Source organism: Microcebus murinus, chromosome 9, assembly GCF_040939455.1.
Source record: "Microcebus murinus isolate Inina chromosome 9, M.murinus_Inina_mat1.0, whole genome shotgun sequence".
Classification (NCBI taxonomy): Eukaryota; Metazoa; Chordata; class Mammalia; order Primates; family Cheirogaleidae; genus Microcebus; species Microcebus murinus.
The window spans coordinates 59,121,025-59,139,745 of record NC_134112.1 but is presented as its reverse complement, the minus strand read 5'-3'; the positions used below and the strand labels follow the sequence as shown (position 1 = coordinate 59,139,745).

Sequence of the window (18,721 nt, the reverse complement as noted above, 5' to 3'; positions counted from 1 at the left end):
TAATCAAGTTTGTATTCTAGAAACATAAATTTAGTAGCAACATGGAGGATAGTTTAGAAGATAGAGGTCTGGAGACAGGAAGATCAATTAGGAAGGAAATCACTGACAAGATGCAAGCTGCTTTGAGGCCTGAAGCAGCAGTGGGAATGGAGAAGAGAAATTGACTAGAGATGGTGATGGACTGAATGTGGAGAGTGAGGAGAAAAAAGAAGTCAAAGAAGATTTACATGTTTGTAGCTTGAAGGACAAAGTAAAGTGGATAAGGAATGTAGGAGAATGATACTGAGAGGGTGAGAATGGGTGGCATAAAGTTTGAGAGATCTGGGCATGAGGATATGAACCAGGAATTAGGAGTAAGGTCAGGGCAGGATAGAAAGACTTGGGAATTCTCCACATTTATGAGATAACTCAAGATATTGTGATGAAAAATATCACACAGAACTATGAAGAGTGAGATAAAGACCAATGCACACCCCCAAGAATTTCAACAGTTAAACAGAAGAAAGAGGACAATGCTTGGCAGCCTGGATGCAGAAAAGCACATAGTTGTAATGAGGTTAGGAGTTAGCAGCATAGACAGAGATGAACAGAATTAGAGTGTGAGAAATTGAGGTGCTTGCAAATGTTTGATACAAATATTAATAATATATCACAGGTTCTAAGTTGGATAGGGAAAAAAGCATAGAAGGGATGGATTAGTGAAGGGTTGTCAGATTTACTAGGGGTGGGAAAAAGGACACCCAGTTAAACCTGAATTTCAGATCAACAAAGAATAGGCTTTTTTTGGTTTGTTTTTAGTGTAACTATGTTCCAAATTGTATAAGGCATACTTGTACTCAATACTTATTCACTGTTTATCTGAAATTCAAATTTAACTGGAATCCTGTATTTATCTGGCAATCATAATGTGAAAAAGAATGACGAAAGAGGCCATCTTCTGACTTGACTTCTTTTCCCACCCAGTCTTTAGACCCTCTGATTTCATGTGAGATCTGAATTCAATTAAATTCGTATTTGCTTCAGTTACAACTATATTGCAACCCATCTCCTCACATTACTTATCTTCTAAGCTAAAAATCAAAACAGCTTCAAACATCGAACATGCAGGGTGCTAACTAAACGCTAAAATACAAAAGTTGAAAAAAAAATCTTGCTTTCAAACCTCTATAAACACTGCCATCGGATTTTTCCTTGCGAGACTAAGTTACAATAATTATAATAAAATTAAAGTCGTTAAGGGTCCAATCATAATTGTTCAAATAAGTCTCCAAACCCAGGGAGAGTCTTACCTTCAAGCTCTAAATCCGAAAGTTCTAGGCTTGCAGGAAGTTATCTCCCTCAAAGCTTAGAGTTCAAGGTCTTAGTAATAGGAACATATCTTGTCACCACACCAAATGATTTTGAGCACCTTCCATCAATCGACTACCAACTAACAAAAGGAAGGATTTAATTCCCAGCAAATTTTCTCCTGAGCTGAGCATCCCAGAAATCCGGCTTTCTGAACGGGAAGAGGCAGGGAGAGACCAAACGCACCCCAGAGAAAAAGTGAAAGTAGAACCAGACGAAGTCTTCAAGGCAGAGACGGTCGCTACCTCGGCCAGCGCAGATTTTGAGGTCCGCAGTGGGGGTTCTTCCCCGACATCCACAGTGCACCGAGTTCAAGCGGGCACCACTCGGAAGACGCCCCCCTCAGTTCGCTGAGCCACTAGCCGCGCCTCGCGGAACTCTGACCTCCAAAGAGGCTCCGCTTGGCGATCCCGCCCCGTCGCCTCATATTCGCGCCTTTGATTGGTTCCTAGAATGGATCCCTCAGCGTGGCTCACCCAATGGAGGCCCCGGCCGGTAGCCCAGCCGCTCCGCCCCTTCCCTACCCCTCGCGGAGGGCCCGCCCCCTGCCCCGCACCGGGGAGCGGAGGAGAGTAAATACAACAGGAGCGCAAAATGGCGGAGCCCCCGAGCCCAGTGCGCGGCGCCGCCGCTGCCGCCGCCGCCTCGGAGAAAGAACCGTTCGTCAAGCTGCAGCCTTCCTCCCGAGACGTGCCTGGTTCTCTGTCCGCTAAGAAGGTTAGGACTGAGGAGAAGAAGACGCCACGGAGAGTGAACGGAGAAGGAGGCAGCGGCGGGAACAGCAGGCAGCTGCAGCCGCCGGCAGCACCTTCGCCTCAGAGCTATGGCAGCCCTGCGTCTTGGAGCTTCTCTGCTCTGTCGGCTGCCCCCTCCCCGTGCTCTTCTCGGAGCAGTTTCTCTTTCTCCGTTGGCACAGCCGTTCCCTCGTCAGCCTCCGCTTCCTTGTCTCAGCCAGTGCCGCGCAAACTGCTGGTCCCTCCTACGCTGCTGCACGCTCAGCCTCACCATCTCCTGCTGCCGGCCGCCGCTTCCTCGGCCAACGCCAAGACGCGCAGACCTAAGGAGAAGCGGGAGAAGGAGAAGAGGAGGCATGGCCTCGGTGAGGCCAGCGGGGCTGTCCGGGAGGAGAACGGCGAGGTGAAGCAGCCGGCGCGAGGTGGGTGCTGGCGCCGAGAGGGGGAGGGGAGGGCGCCCGGGGTCCCCGCCGCGTCTCGCGCCCGAGGGGCCCGGGAAGGGGGAGCGCGGCGGCCGCGTGCGCCAGCCTGGAGGGGGCGGGAGGCGTCCGGTTCTCAGCAGGCGATTTTGCAGTCCCCAAGGGGACAGGAAATGGAGCCTGTAATTGCGGTCGCGGAGAGGGCAATGGCCGAAACTCTTTTTTTCCATACGTTTCTTCCTTCCAGTTAATGCGCTGCAGGATTTGTAGACATCAATGTAGAGGACCCTTCTAGGTGTGTTTGGCTAGAGAGGGAGATAGAAGGGAAAGGGATGGGAGAAAGGTTTGATCTTGTAAACGATGCTTGTTTGATTATTAGACCGTTTAGACGTGATCTTGGGAATTCATATTTGTGACATAGTCTCCAACACCAGAAAATCCTGTCAAAAAAGGGGTGTGGAGAGCTTTGGCGTCAGCTGGAAGCTACCAGAGGCCCGAGCATTTTATTCCTAGTAGGAAAATGAGGCAGTGTGCAGGGCCCAAACGAAGTGTGCTGTTTCTTAAGGTACCGTCACTTCACCGTCCGCTCCGCTCCATATTCTTGTGTTTTGAATGGTCTTATTTGAAATACCACCCTAAGAAAGATTTTTCAGCCATATTCTTTTTTACTGCCGCAAATGATAAAACCAGCAGCTTTCACCTTTTTTTTTTCCTCCCAAATCAAGTGGCTGTAAAATGTTGTAGCATCAGAAAAAGGCTAATTCTTGAGCGTCCTTTTCAGACACGGTCAGTTTTCTTTTTAAATGTAGGCTAGTCATAGAATTTTTCAGATAGTATTACTTTAAAATTAGGTGTTCCTATCATTTTACTATGGATCTTCATGCGGTCACAAGCTTAAAGCCTATTATCTTTATTGTAAATCTACATTGCTATACAGTGTTGTCAAAGTCTTTTTTGTTATTTAGGAAAAAATGAAATGTCAGTTTTAGTAGTGCTGACCTAATAATAGCTTAGATCACGAAAAATTCTGTTTGAATTGGAATGGTTTATTTTCACAACTTAAAAAAATGCTGCGGGAATGTGTAGCAACTATACTACTTTTTCCTTGATGTTTTTTGCCTGTAGAGCAAAGCTTTGACATTTAAGCGCAGCCATCAGGTGCTCTGAGGCAATGTAAAGATTTGGAGGGTGTTGCTTCCTGGAAAGTGGTTTTTTTTTTTTTTTTTTTTTTTTTTACTCAGCTTAGTCAAGCACAGGAAAGTGGTTTTAAGGATGCAATTTACACTACTTTTACTCAGGAATTTTAAGTGGTTAGTGTTTTAAAGCAATTCGTTTTAATGGTTATATATAAAATTTAAGGGTTAGGTGCCTGGGAGACCATCCATATGCAGCTTGGTATCAGTCCTATTTGTGGTGTGTAAATTGCACATTTGCTCTTAAGTTTTCTGAATGAGGAAGTGAATATGAGTATTACATCACTGGAGTATTGGAATGGCTGAAAAGAAATAAGTAATCAAGCCGGGCGCGGTGGCTCACGCCTGTAATCTTCGCACTCTGGGAGGCTGAGGCGGGTGGATTGCTCGAGGTCAGGAGTTCGAAACCAGCCTGAGCAAGAGCAAGACCCGTCTCTACTATAAATAGAAAGAAATTAATTGGCCAACTAATATATATAGAAAATTAGCCGGGCATGGTGGTGCATGCCTGTAGTCCCAGCTACTCGGGAGGCTGAGGCAGAAGGATTGCTTAAGCCCAGGAGTTTGAGGTTGCTGTGAGCTAGGCTGACGCCAGGGCACTCACTCTAGCCTGGTCAACAAGGGAGACTCTGTCTCAAAAAAAAAAAAAAAAAAGAAATAAGTAATCATTCTTTAAGTCTAACTTAAAAATATGAAGTACACAAATGGCCCATAAGTGAAATGGCTGTTAAAGAGAAATTTTTATGGTCTTTTAAATTACATTTAGAATCCTCCTTTTGAGGAGTATCATTACATTACTAAGCCTGAATATAAGCAATGATAGCTTTTACATTAAGATGTGGGGAAGATGTTTTCCTGTGACTTATGTGGGTTTTTCAAGTAGTGAGACGATATTAACACTATCATAAGTAAGATTTTCATTTTGGGGGACAAAATTGTTTTTTTGAGGAAAAACTAACAAGGAAAAAGATTTGCTTTTCAGTGTCTTGATAAATTTAATGGTGAAAATCTTTCCTTCTTGGGAAGTACTCAAATGCTTCTAAAGTTTGGATTTAACTGAGTTGAAGTTCTAGTTTAACCAATTAAGATTCTTAAATAGCGGTATTAAAATTGCAAGAATACCCTTATTATAGATATAATTGAAAATGTAGAAGTCCTGATTTGTGATACGATGTTCATTTTGCTGTGCTTTTCGTGAAAACTTTAGTCAGTGGGTGACCAAGTGTCTGTTGTTTTAGATACGTACCTCTTTTTAGTGTGACTCTAAGTTGGCTGTACATAGTTCAGTAACCACCCCTCAGTTGTACATAGCTGATTAAACAATCTGAGTCAGAACCGGAAGTTTGCCATAAAGACATCTAAATAAGGAAAATAGATTCTCCCTCAACAAAACAAAACTCACACACACCTAAAAGATCTGCACCTCCCACTCCATTAAACGATTAAGCTCTTTTATTTATTTGTAGTAGTTTTTTTTTTTAAAGTTCTTAGTACTGCTTTATTTTTACATTGGTGACCATTCTAACAGAAAGTATTTGAACTAAATGAAAGCATATACATGAAAGGACCTGGCAGAGTATTTAGTAAATGCCATTTGAATCTGAAGTATACTTATTAATTTTTTAAACTCCATAACAAATTTAAAGATAGGTCAATCCTGATAGAGGAAGGATCATTGACAATAAATAGCTTTGGAGTTGAGTGATGAGCAAGAGAATTACTTTCATAAACTGGGCAAGCTAATAACAGGGCTTCATGCCTTATACACCTAAAATCTCTAGGGCCATCTGGTCATAGTGCTGTACTTCACTTGCATGATAGCTTGAGTCATTAAGTAAAAATTAAATTTATTTCTTACAAAAAAAAAAGTGCAAAACATTTTAGATTTTTAAAACTAGAAAATAACCAGGTTTTGGTGCTTATAGAAGTAACTGCTGAGGAGTAACCAATTTTCCTATAAGACTGAATAAATTATTAAGTTGATAAAAGTGGACATGTACATTTATGATTATATTTGTATGTAACATTTATGATTATATTATGGCAAACAACAGAACAAACATAACATTAGATATCAGTGTGCCTTAACCATTTCCAGTAACCAATAAAATTTGTATAGATTTTCTAATTGTAGTTAGTGTTCTTGCTTTGCATTTAACTTTTGTTCCCTTAGAATGACCCTGTGAAATATTCCAAGACAAAACTGGAACATTTCCCTGAATTTTTGCCGTGAAAGTGTAGTTACAGAATTTAACTCTAATGGAAAATAGAAGATTTTCTTAGAATCGAATAATTTGAGGTATGTAAATGTCAGTGATTTTATTGATTTATTTTATTTTTTAGAGACAGGCTCTTGCTCTCTTGCCCATGTTGGAGTGTAGTGGCATGATCATAGCTCACTGCAGCCTCAAACTTCCAGGCTCAAGCCAACCTCCCACCTCAGCCTCCCAAGTAGCAGGGACTACAAGTGTGTGCCACCATGCCTGGCTAATTTATTTTATTTTTAATTTTTGTTTACTTTTTGTTTGAGACAGTTTCTCACTCTGTTGCCTAGGCTAGAGTGCAGTGGAGTCGTCATAGCTCACTATAATCTTGAAATCCTGGGCTCAAATCATCCTCCTGCCTCAGTCTCTAGAGTGGTTGGGACTATAGGTGGCATGCACCACCATGCCTGGCTAATTTTTGTACTTTTTGTAGAGGGGTCTCACTGTGTTGCCCATGCTGGTCTTGAATTCCAGGCCTCAAGTGATCCTCCTGCTTTGGTCTCCTAAAGTGCTAGGATTATAGGAGTGAGCTCCTGTACCCGGCCATTGTCAGTAATTTTTTTTTTTTTTTTTGGTTTTTGAGACAGAGTCTCGCTTGTTGCCCAGGCTAGAGTGAGTGCCGTGGCATCAGCCTAGCTCACAGCAACCTCAAACTCCTGGGCTCAAGCAATCCTACTGCCTCAGCCTCCCGAGTAGCTGGGACTACAGGCACGCGCCACCATGCCCGGCTAATTTTATATATATATATTAGTTGGCCAATTAATTTCTTTCTATTTTTATAGTAGAGACAGGGTCTCGCTCAGGCTGGTTTTGAACTCCTGACCTTGAGCAATCTGCCCGCCTCGGCCTACCAGAGTGCTAGGATTACAAGCGTGAGCCACCACGCCCGGCCTATTGTCAGTAATTTTAAAGGGATGAATATTTAAAGATTTTTCGAAGTACACTCTCTTGCATGTTTTTAATATTGTTACTCCACAATTTTAGGTTAAATTTATATTCAGACTTTTCATCATATGACCAAGTATTTGTCACTGTTGAGAGAATAGTTTACTGTGATTTCATTTTCTTGTATAACCTTTTGTTTTTCATGCCTCATTTTTTTCATTTGCTTAGTTTTCTCTGGCAAAGTCTTTCTGTACCCTCCAGCAGCTCCATAAAATGCTTCTCAGTGCAATTTTCCACATGGGCAGATCTGTCAGATAAACTTATCAGTTCCATTTGTTCCTGTAGACATCCCTTCTGTACTGTCCTTCCTGCTTCAGCCTGGATTATTTCCTCTTTATGCCTGCTGTGTATGGCTGTCATCTTAGGACTTCCCTTAGCTGACATTCTGGGAATTTCTTTCACTTCTGTTGAATTTTTTTTCTAGATACCATGCCTTCCTTTTAGTTATTCCCTTATTTTGGTTTCCTCTACTAATACCATGAAAGAGTGAGTGGGAAGTATATTTTCTTTGGATTTTATTTTTACTGTTACACTTGACTGGGTGTTGAGAGATATGTATATTGGAAATTATTTTCGCTCAAAAGTTTGAAGGTAGTGTTCTATATTGCTTGGTGTCCAATGTTGATGTTAAGAAGTCTGACCTCCAAAATATTGTCTATTCTACTTTCTGGGAGATTCCAATCCACTTTCACTGAATTTTAAAATTTCAGCCTTCTAAAAAAAAATTTTAAGAGCTCTTCGTCTTTCTTTCTATATTAGAACATTTTGCCCCTTTTTCATCGGTGCAGCATCTTCTGTTATCTAGTCAAGGATATTAATTGTAGTTTCTTTGAAATGTTCTTCTGTTCCCTCCATTGTTTTTGGTTCTTCTAACTTTTTTCTGTTTGTTTTGGTCTCTTTTAGTTGGAGGCTTTCTTCAGATCTGTGTGATCCTTAGCAGTTCCTTTATATTTAAGAGAGAGTTACCAAAGCTGATTGAAAGCTCATTGGACATGCATGAGGAGGGCTTAGTGTTTAATGCACTCCCATGTTTTTATTTTTATTTCTATTTTCTGGTTGTTGGATAAGAGGCTTTCAGTTTCTTCCAATTAGGAAAGGCCCTTCATTTTTCTGCTTCTGTGTGGGTGGAATGATGGAGAGAGTGTTTTAGTCTCTTGGGCTGTCATAACAAAATACCATAGACTGGGTGGCTTAAACAACAGAAATTTATTTTCTCATAGTTCTAGAGGCTGGAAGCCCGAGATCAGTGTGCCAGCATGGCCACGTTCTGGTAAATGGTGTTCTTTTCTCCATCTGCAGGCAGCTGCCTTCTCCCGTGTGCTCACATAACCTTTCCTTTCATGGAAAAAAAAAAGGTCTTTCTCTTCCTTTTATAAATCTCTCCGATCAGGCCTGTGCCTTTATGACCTAATTTAATCTTACCTCATAAAAGTCCTATCTCCAGATACAGTCACATTGGCTATTAAGGCTTCCACATATGAATTTTGGGGAGACACAATTCAGTCCCTAGCAAGGGGGTTGGCCGAGGTAATGAATTTTACATAGCAGGGTTCTAGTGCTTGGGTTCTAAAGCTACAAGTCTTGCCATTCGGTTCATAAATTTTCCCTCAGTCTCCCTGTTTTCATACCAATTTCATTTCTCCCCTTTTCTTTGGGATGCCCCTGAACCTAGAGCCACTCTGATTCAGTTTTGCTGAAGACTGTATCTTTCTCATTCCCTTAGGAGAGTGTGGGGATGTGTGTGTGTTCTGCCCTCTGTTTTTCCAGTACCTCCAATTTCCTTGCTTTTCTGGGGTAGTATAGGTTAAAGAGGATTGTTTGTCATTCTCTCTCTCCCATTATAATGAGGCATTTACCATTCTGCCATCAGCTTTTTGTCTGTATACATTTAATTCAGGTTATAGTTACAGTATCTTTTAGTCATCAGAGATGGAGTATGTGTTTCTGTTTCTCTTTCTCCCTGTTGTTTGGGTATTTGGGTATATTTTTTCAAAAGGAGATCTTGAATTTTAGCCTTGATTTGTTCCTATTTGTGTGACATTAATCAAATAACTCACCGTTTTTAAGCTTATACATATCTGTTATATAAGGATACCCTTTTTGTAATTCTGTAGGGTGATTGTTAGACTTATATGAACTGGGCGTATTGTAGGCATTTATAAGGGATGTTCCCAACCTTTCTTTCCTGCCTAACACGTTGGAGGCATTTAGTTTCACTGTATTGGTGGATAGGTATAACCCATCTAATTTTCCCATGGTATCCTGGTTTCTGGGAATATCTGGTGTGTATTAGAATGAACAGTAATTTTTTTGAAAGAAATTTACATTTCATAGTTTTTTTGTTGTTTTTGTTTTTGACAGGGTTTTGCTCTGTTGCTTGGCCTAAAGTGTGGTGGCCTCATCATAGCTCACTGCAGCCTCACACTTCTGGACTCAAGCAATCCTCCTGCCTCAGCCTCTTGAGTAGCTGGGACTATAGGAGTGTGCCACCTGACTAATTTTTCTGTTATTTGTAGAGATAGTTCAGGCTGTATTGTTCAGGCTGGTCTCAGGTTTCTGGCCTCAAGTGATCCTCTCACCTTGACCTCCCAAAGTGTTGGGAGTATAGGCTTGAGTCACTGTTACCAGTCTCATTTGTGGATGTACATTAAACTTCATGTTGTATATTTTACTTTTTCTTGAATTTGTATTGAAAGTATTTAACTTTTTATTATAAAAATTTTTAACACAAAAGAATTAGGACAATATACAGTGAATTCTGGGTGTACCCATCATAATGCTTCAACAGTTTACACTTTGCAATTCATATTTTATCTCCCCATCTCTACTTATTTATTTTTTGCTCTAGCATTTTAAAGTATATTCCAGACATAATTTCACTTGAAAATAACAAAGACTGGGCTCGATACAGTGGCTTACGCCTTTAATCCCAGCACTTTTGGAGGCTGAGGTGGGAGAATCACTTGAGCCCAGGAATTAGAGGTAATAATAAGTATGATTGGGCTACTTTACTTTATCCTGGGTGACAATGAGACTCTGTCTCTTAAACAAAAACAAAAACTGAAACAAACAGACAAAAAAACCAAATAAAACTAGGACTGAATTTTTTCATTACATAACTAATAATGCTTATAAGGTTTTAACAATGTATATATTAAAAAATGAGATTCTTCCTCTACCCCAAACTGTCCTTAATTGATATCTCTCCAATAAAACTCAACCCTTATACTGTCATGAATTTGGTATATCTCCAAACTGGAATAGATTTACTTGTGTATTTTTTAGGTTAATTCTTTTTTAAAAACTATTTTTGAAAATTGTGATAAAATTCACATAACATTGACTTTTTAGTGTGACACTGACTTTTTGAAGATACCAGTCTAACATACCTGCTATCTTACATATTTTCCTATATTCATAATTTTTAAGTAATTATTTTACTGTGGTGATGTTTACCTTGATCCTTTGTATTTATTGTAAACTGGATGTTAGCTAGCTATATAGACTTGATTAAGTTTAGATTAAACAGCTTTGGTAAGAGTATTTCATGGTTGTACTTCATAGTGCATCTCATCAGGAGGCCTACATATTTAGGTTGTACTATTAATAATAAATTTGATTATTTAGCTGACCACTAGGTCTCTCTATTGTAATGGTCTATTTTTCTACCTGCATTTAGTTAGTAATCTGTGGGGTGATGCTTTGTGAATATCCAATTCCCGAACTATCTTTTACTTAATGGTTTTATTATCAATTAGTGATTCCAGTCTTAGTCACTCATTGGAGATTAAAGAATGATGCTGAATTATTTCTAAATATAAAATGAATTAGTTTTGAGGGTAGGGAATTCAGAATAAATTGATACTCCTATAGCTAGATTAAAGTTTGACAGTCTATTTTGATTTAGAGTACCAAAGTAAATAATGTAAGTTTATTGTTGTCTGTATGACCAGAATCTTACAGTAAAACACTTATCTTGAATTCTTAATTCACCATAGTTTGAGTTTTGGAAGAGTGCTTGCAGTAGTTACAGTTGGTAATCTATTACAATATTGGTAATATGGGCCCAAAATAAAAAGCCTGTATCAATTTCCTCCCTCCCTCCCTCCTCCTTTTTTTTTTTTTAGACAGGGTTGAGCTCTGCTGCCCAGGCTGCAATGCAGTGGCATGATCATAGCTCACTAAAGCCACAAACTGCTGGGCTAAATAAAGCACTCCATCCACCTCAACCTCCCAGGTAGCTGGGACTACAGATGTGTACCACCATGCCCAACTAATTTTTTTTTTTAAGGAGTGGGGTCTTGCAATATTGCCCAGGCTAGTCTTGAACTCCTGGCTACAAGCAAATATCCTGCCTTGGCCCCTCAAGTGCTGGGATTACAGGTGTGAGCCACCAGGCCTGGCCTAATTTTCAGAACTTCTTTGAAGTTTAGTTAGATATTAGCCTTTCATAAATGCTGTATGGAAGCTCAAAATTTAAATATAAAATAAGTAGTACATCTAGGTTTCAGATTTTTAGGTCGTGTGACTTCAGAGCCCTAGCTCTAAACTACTATGCAAACTTTGTTATTTTGTTTTTAAATCTCCCTTATCCAGAATCATACCTTGCACTGTGAGATTGTTTGTCAAATGAGTGAACTGGGATTTGGAGGAAGAGTGGGATTTAAGTAAATGGAGATGAAGGAGACAGGCTTGTTGGTGGGGTTGGCGCTGGGGGTGGGGGGATGTAGTGTGAGTTAAATTGTAGCAGCAGGAGTGTGCCTGATATGTTCAGTGGTCTATAACTAGAACCATTTGGGTGGGATTGATGGTTCTGTGCAAAGTTGGGAGATAAGATGGTATGGCAGTTGAAAGTCTATCATAATCTGCCACCTTTTTGCCAGGATGGGAGTTCAGACTTTGTTTTGTGGACAACAGCAAGACACAGTTTTTTTTTAAAGGGCAATAATATACTCAAATTGGTATTCTAGGAATAATAACTTGGCAGCATTGTGTAGAATGGATTGGCTGAGAGAAGAATTGGAGACATGGATATTAAAGCCTACTGTATTAGTTAAATGAAGTGATTTTAGTTATAAAATGATTTGTACTTCTATTTATAGGATCATGTTCAAGCTTCTTTGAAATGTCTTATAAAGCTCTGAATGATCATATATCTTTGTTTAATTCTTCACCTTCTCCTCAGTGCCTCTTGCTGCCTACAGGCTTCTTTAGCCATTGCCTTTCCATCCCCAGATCTACATTTGTAGTACACTTAGCTAATGTCAACTCATCTTTTAGGTCTCAGCTTGAAAGGGGAGGCCTTTAAGTACTCTCTGGACTCCATTAGGTTTCTTCACTTCCCATAGCACTTTGTTCTTCTTCTGTCCTTTCTTTACTTCATTTAGATCACTTTTTTGTCATCATCATAGTGTAAACTCTGAAATTTGGGTCTGTGATTATCTTCTTTTGGGTCAGGCCCTCAACCTGTGGATAAATATTTGGGAAATGAATGTTTTGCATCCCTTTTTGTCTCTCAGAAGAGATGGCTGATTGTTAGGCAAACTTTGGTAGGTATTTCAAACTGAGAGCAGCAGAAAGGTGATAATGGCATAAGAAGTTGACCAAGCAGCTCACAGACAATGAGCAAATTGTCAAGTGAGCATAAGAGACAAGTATTAATGACATGAGAACTAGAAAGCAAATGAGCTGTGTGGGTAATACTAATTGAATTATGTTTGTTTCAGCTTGTTATCCAAATTGCCATTTTGTATACTCTAACCTGAAAATAATGAAGCTTAACACTGCATTGTACAAAGAGGATATTTTATGTTTTTAATCTGAGTTTGTTAACAAAAGCTATTAACCAACAACAGTTTGTGAATGAGTAGATATAATAAAGGAGGGAATATTTTTTCTTTTTTAGAGGAAGAGTCTTGCTCTGTCTTCCAGGCTGGAGTGATGTGATCATAGCTCACTGCAGCTGTGACCTCCTGGCCTCAAGCTATCTTTCTGCCTCAGCCTTCCAAATAGCTGGAACTACAGGCATGAGCCACTGTGCTGCCCAGTTTGAATATATTTTTAATTTCATATCTTGGGCAAATGTTCTGTGTTCAAAAGTAGCCATATTTAAGTACCATGTAAATTATCATTTTTAGTTAAATCTTACTTGTTTTTCATACTTTTGTATAGGTAGAATTATGAATGAAAACATACATGTTGTGTAATATATAGTGGAAAAAGCACAGGACTGAGAATCAGGAGACCTTAGGAGCAAATTCTTGCCCTGCCACTAAAGTGAGTCTAAGGGTCTTTATCTGTAAGACGAGAGGTTTGGACCAAATGTTGAAGGTTCATTGTAAGCTCATTTGACATTTTATAATTGTATGATACTACTTTGTGATTATAATGAAAATTACGTAATTTATTTTTCCAATTATAAAACTATATGCTCATTAAAAAATATTTACACTATAGGAAAGTTGTGAAGAAAAACATCTGAAATTATACTATTATGTTTTTTTTATTTTTTTTTTTTGAGACAGAGTCTCGCTTTGTTGCACAGGCTAGAGTGAGTGCCGTGGCGTCAGCCTAGCTCACAGCAACCTCAAACTCCTGGGCTCAAGCAATCCTTCTGCCTCAGCCTCCCGAGTAGCTGGGACTACAGGCATGCGCCACCACGCCCGGCTAATTTTATATATATATATATATATTAGTTGGCCAATTAATTTCTTTCTATTTATTACAGTAGAGACGGGGTCTTGCTCTTGCTCAGGCTGGTTTCGAACTCCTGACCTCGAGCAATCCGCCCGCCTCGGCCTCCCAGTACTATTATGTTTTAAGGTTATATTTTCACAAGAGTATTTACATGTATACAATTTTTTATACATATGCTTTTTGCATGTATACAAATCTTATATACACATATATGACTTTTTTAGTGCTCACACACTCAATTCCTTGTATATTCTGCAATCTGCTTTTTCATTTTGGGGTACATTAGAATATTATTTCATGTCAATATATGTAAAACTGTATCATCAATTCTAATGGATTACCTAATATTTGTGTTTGTATTATATGGATAAACCATAATAAATTTTAACTGATAACATATTGTGGGGCATTAGATTTTTTTATTATAGATGATACTAAAATAAAACTTCATGGGTATACATTTATTCACTTGTCTAATAACTTTCTTAGGATAGAGTCATAGAAGTTGAGTTATGGGGGTGGGCGGGGGCAAAGGTATGTTTCCTTTAAATTTCGATATATAATGCTTTCCTGAAAGGTAAACAGTTTGTTGTACAACCTGTATTACATGTGAGACTGCCCATTGTTTTACATTCTTTCCGATGCTGAATTTTTTCAGATTTCAAAATCTTTGACATTTTGACTGTTGAAAATTACATTTTTAATTACATTTATTATTGATATTAAACATATTTTGGTATTTCATTCATTTGTTCATGTACTTTGCCCAGTCTGAGGGACTCGTATTTTTCTTTTTTAAAAAATTGATTTGAGTTCATGATCAGTGTGGGCACCATAGTGAGACTCCATCCCTTAAAAAAAATTGGTTTGTGAAACTTTGTATATTGGACATAATAGCCCTTTATTGTTATATATATTTTTTCTAAATTGTCATTAGTTCATGGACATTGTTGAAGGGGGTGTGCTTGGCCTTTTTTTTTCAAATAGAAATTTGTATTTTTATGAATTCAAATTTATCAATATTTTACTTTTCTGGCTTGTTAGAAAAGTTATTTCCACCTCTAGTTCATAAAAATATTTTCTTAAATAGCCTTTTATATATAACATTATAGATTGAAATCTTTGATCTATTTGGAATTTATTTAGACACAAAATTAGGTTGGAAGCCAAATTAATTTTCATTTTTTGTTTGTTTGTTTTTGGATCTGGAATATGTTAGCCAAAGCAATTTGCTTATTCCTGAATAGTAAGAGATAAGTATCATGCAATTTGCATTTCCTCATAATATCTTCAGGTGAAAACATATTTTGCATTACTGTATAAATCATAGGATTTAGTTACTGTGTGAGACATTGTACCAAATTTTCCCCTTTATAAAGAAATATAGTAGAAACTGATTCAAGGAATATTAGAAAAGAAGGGGTCTTCAGAGATCAGTTAGTACAAGCTCCTGATTTTAGAAGTGTAAGCAACAGAAAAGCTCTCCCATTCTCTATCAGTTCAGCAATTCACAAGTCTTTATGTTCTTAGTTGACTGTATCTGCCAAGTATTTAAAATCTCAGGGTGCTTAACATGTATCAGTTTTTACAGTTAGGTTCATAAGGACCATTCATCCTTTTAGCAATGTCTGTAAGTATGATTGGGCAAATAGTGCTAGAGGACAGTAAGGTGTTTTAAATACCATCTACTTCAAGCCTGTCAGATCTCAACTATTCCTTAATTGGAAAGGAAGTGTTTTCTTCTTTTTCTTCTAAGTTTCTGGAACCAATTTCTTCCCGTACTATATATCTACCAGGGAAGACTTGGATGTAGAAGAGCCTGAAACAGTGCTTATATGTATAGATTATAAGTTAGGAGTTTTCTCTTATTAGCTAAATACCATGAAACATTTGTGGCCTAAAGAGTTATTATGTTATTGATTTTTATTTCTAAAGCTTAGTATAAGAAGTTTTCACTAGAAACTAGGAGAGCTGGTGAGAAACTTAGTTTTGCCACTTATTCAGTCTCTGTCCCTGTAAAAATCATTTTAATTCTCTGGGCTTCAGTCTTTTCCTCTGTACAATGAGGGGAGTAGGTAAACTCTCTTAAGTTCCTTTCTATGAAAAAATCAATTTTGTGGAAATTTTTTCTGGCAGTGCTTCTTTCCAACACTATGTCCCATTTTTTTCTTGTCCTACCTCCACTATATTCTATTTATTTCTAGAGTCTTATAAAAGCATTTACTTTCTTATTATTACATCACGATTTCTCTAATTTGTCTTCTCTGTTTCATTTGTTCTTTTGTAGATTTAACAACTTTTTATAGACTATTGTGTGGTTGGCACTGGAGGTAGGGGGGAGATGCAAAGAGGAAAACTGTTTATATTTCTTGCCCTTGCCCTTACAGAATTTGTAATTTGATTGGAGAGATAATTAGCTGCAATATAAAGACATTCCTTATTGTTGCTCATCTTGTTTCTTTTTCTGCATATTGCTTTTTTATTTGTCTAGTGTGATTGATGACCCTTTGGATGGTTATTCTCTAGTAATTTGTTTCTTTTTAACTTTAATTCTTTTCTTCCATTGCCCCCTGGAAACTTCATTCGGTTGTATGCAAAGCACTATTCTAGGTTCTACAGAGGTTACAAAGGTGGATAAGTATAATAACTACAAAGGAGCTTACAAACCAGTAGGGCAGGTAGAGAAAGCTATAGAAAAAGTAAGAATTGAAATCATAAAAGGAAGAGGGGGAAGATATGATCATTTGTAGTTGTAGGGATCAAGTAGTATTTAATGAAAGTAACTGAATTTCAGCTAGATCTTGCAGGATGTGTAGAATATTGGCAGGCAGAGTTGGAATAGGCAAAGACATTCCAGCTAAATGGTATTAGCAAAAATATTGGAGTAAGACATTTAAATAATGATAAATCAGTCTGGAATCTTGTTACATATGTGAGTGAGTACTAGAAGAAAAGGCTAAAAAGAAGGTGAGTCTTCCCTGTGAAGATTTTTGAATGGCATATTTAGGGAATTTTCTTTTTTTAGGTAAAGGTAAACTGGGTTTGTTTGTTAATTTGCTTTAAGCAAAAGAGAATGACAACCTGGTAAACCATATTTTAAGGAATATTTTTTGGTCACTCTGTTTAGTGAATTGGTGGAGAGGAGAGAAAGTATAGGTTGGGAGACCCCTTCTTTCAAAAGCTAATGAGAATCCATTATAGTGGTGACTGTGGAAAGGGAAAAGAGGACAGAGATATTTCAATGGAAAAGTAGATTGAACTGGTCTAGTGATTTAAAATTAGAGGAAAACTGAAGAAGTATTAAAGTTATTGAGAACTTCTTTGTAATATGTGTTTTGGAAGATGTGCCATTAGCATAAATAGGAAATTGGAAGGAGAACTTGAGCCTCTTTTATATTAGAAGGATAATAATTTTGGTGTTAAATATATCTTATGGAGATGAAGGCATGGAGTTTGGCAAAAAGGTTGAAAGATTAGTTTGGAGATTGATTTCCCAGGAAATTTTAGTTTAGTCATAGAAGTGCGTTTTTAGAGTCAGTATAAAGAAAGGAGAAGCATGCCTAGGACTGGTCCCAGGCGAATGTGCAAGTTAGAATGATAGGATTATGATAATGAGGGAGTAGTCAGATAGGATCGTGCAGTTTCACTGAAATTTAGGGAGAAATTTTGAGGAGGAGGTGAATAATGTTATATTGCAGTAAGGTCCAGGGAGAAAGGGCTGAGAAGCCATTGGATTTGGTAGCCTTGATTAGCTGTGTTGGGCAGGGGGTATGATAAATCACTTCTTTCTACATTTTTACTGTTTATGAAGTCCTTTCTCTTTTTACTATATCCTTCATCTTTTTCTGTTTACATTGTTACCATTTTGTAAGTCCACTTTCCTTTCTGTTTCCTCATTAAAATTCTGTATTTTCTTTTTCTAACGATTCCTGCTTGGTGTTTTGTTTTGTTTTGTTTTGTTTTGTTTTGTTTTGTTTTGTTTTGTTTTGTTTTGTGGCAGTGTCTGCTATGTTATCTGGGTTAGAGTGCCCTGGCGTCACCCTAGCTCATGGCAACCTCAAACTCCTGGGCTCAAGCGATCCTCCCGTCTCAGCTTACCGAGTAGCTGGGACTACAGGTATATGCCACCATGCCCGGCTAATTTTTTCTATTTTTAGTAGAGACAGGGTCTCATTCTTGTTCAGGCTCCTCTCGAACTCCTGAGCTCAAGCCATCCTCCCACCTTGGCCTCCCAGAGTGCTAGGATTACAGATGCGAGCCACCCAGCGGGTCCCTGCTTGTTCTTTTATCTATTTCCAGCCATACATTATTCCTGGCTGGATGTGGGAAGAGGAAGACGAGGAACATCAGTGTTGTTCAGACCAGTTAATTTCATAGACTGCATTATTATGGTGAGACTTATGGCTTATATCCAGGACAGGCAAAACTGTGATAGCATGAAGCTTATTTGAGGTTTGTGCTACAAGAATGTACTGCGGTTAAAGTTTTTAGTATGAAATTCTACCAACATTTCTTTTCTTTCTTTCTTTTTTTTTTTTTTTTTTTGAGACAGACTCTCACTTTGCTGTCCAGGCTAGAGTGAGTGCCATGGAGTCAGCCTAGCTCACAGCAACCTCAAACTCCTGGGCTCAAGCGATCCTCCTGCCTCATCCTTCCAAGTAGCTGGGACTAAAGGCATGCACCACTATGCCTGGCTAATTTTTTTCTGTATATTTTAGTTGTCCAATTAATTTCTTTCTATTTTTAGTAGAGACGGGGTCTCGCTCCTGCTCAGGCTGGTTTCGAACTCCTAACCTTGAGTGATCCGCCCGCCTCCGCCTCCCAGAGTGCTAGGATTACAGGCGTGAGCCACCTCGCCCGGCCTCTACCAACATTTCTTAAGAACCTACAGTGTGGTTTTTTTGTTTTGTTTTGTTTTGGTTTGGTTTTTTTTTGTTTTGAGATAGAGTCTTGCTTTGTTGCCCAGGCTAGAATAATTGGCTGTGTCGTCAGCCTAGCTCACAGCAACCTCAAACTCCTGGGCTAAAACAGTCCTGCTGCCTCAGCCTCCCAAGTAGCTGGGACTACAGGCATGCGCCACCATGCCCGGCTAATTTTTTCTATATATATTAGTTGTCCAATTA

At 38.6% G+C, this 18,721-nt stretch overlaps 1 protein-coding gene across 1 annotated transcript in view; it reads left to right on the top strand.

Annotated features, from left to right (window-relative positions):
- The first annotated feature begins 1,894 nt into the window (after positions 1-1,894).
- Positions 1,895-18,721, top strand: part of RSBN1L (round spermatid basic protein 1 like) — an 81,447-nt gene continuing 64,620 nt past the window's right edge. Inside the window, exon 1 of the mRNA XM_012747363.3 lies at positions 1,895-2,503. Coding sequence (XP_012602817.1) covers positions 1,942-2,503 — 562 coding nt within the window. The 5' untranslated portion in view covers positions 1,895-1,941. The remainder of the gene's footprint in view (positions 2,504-18,721) is intronic.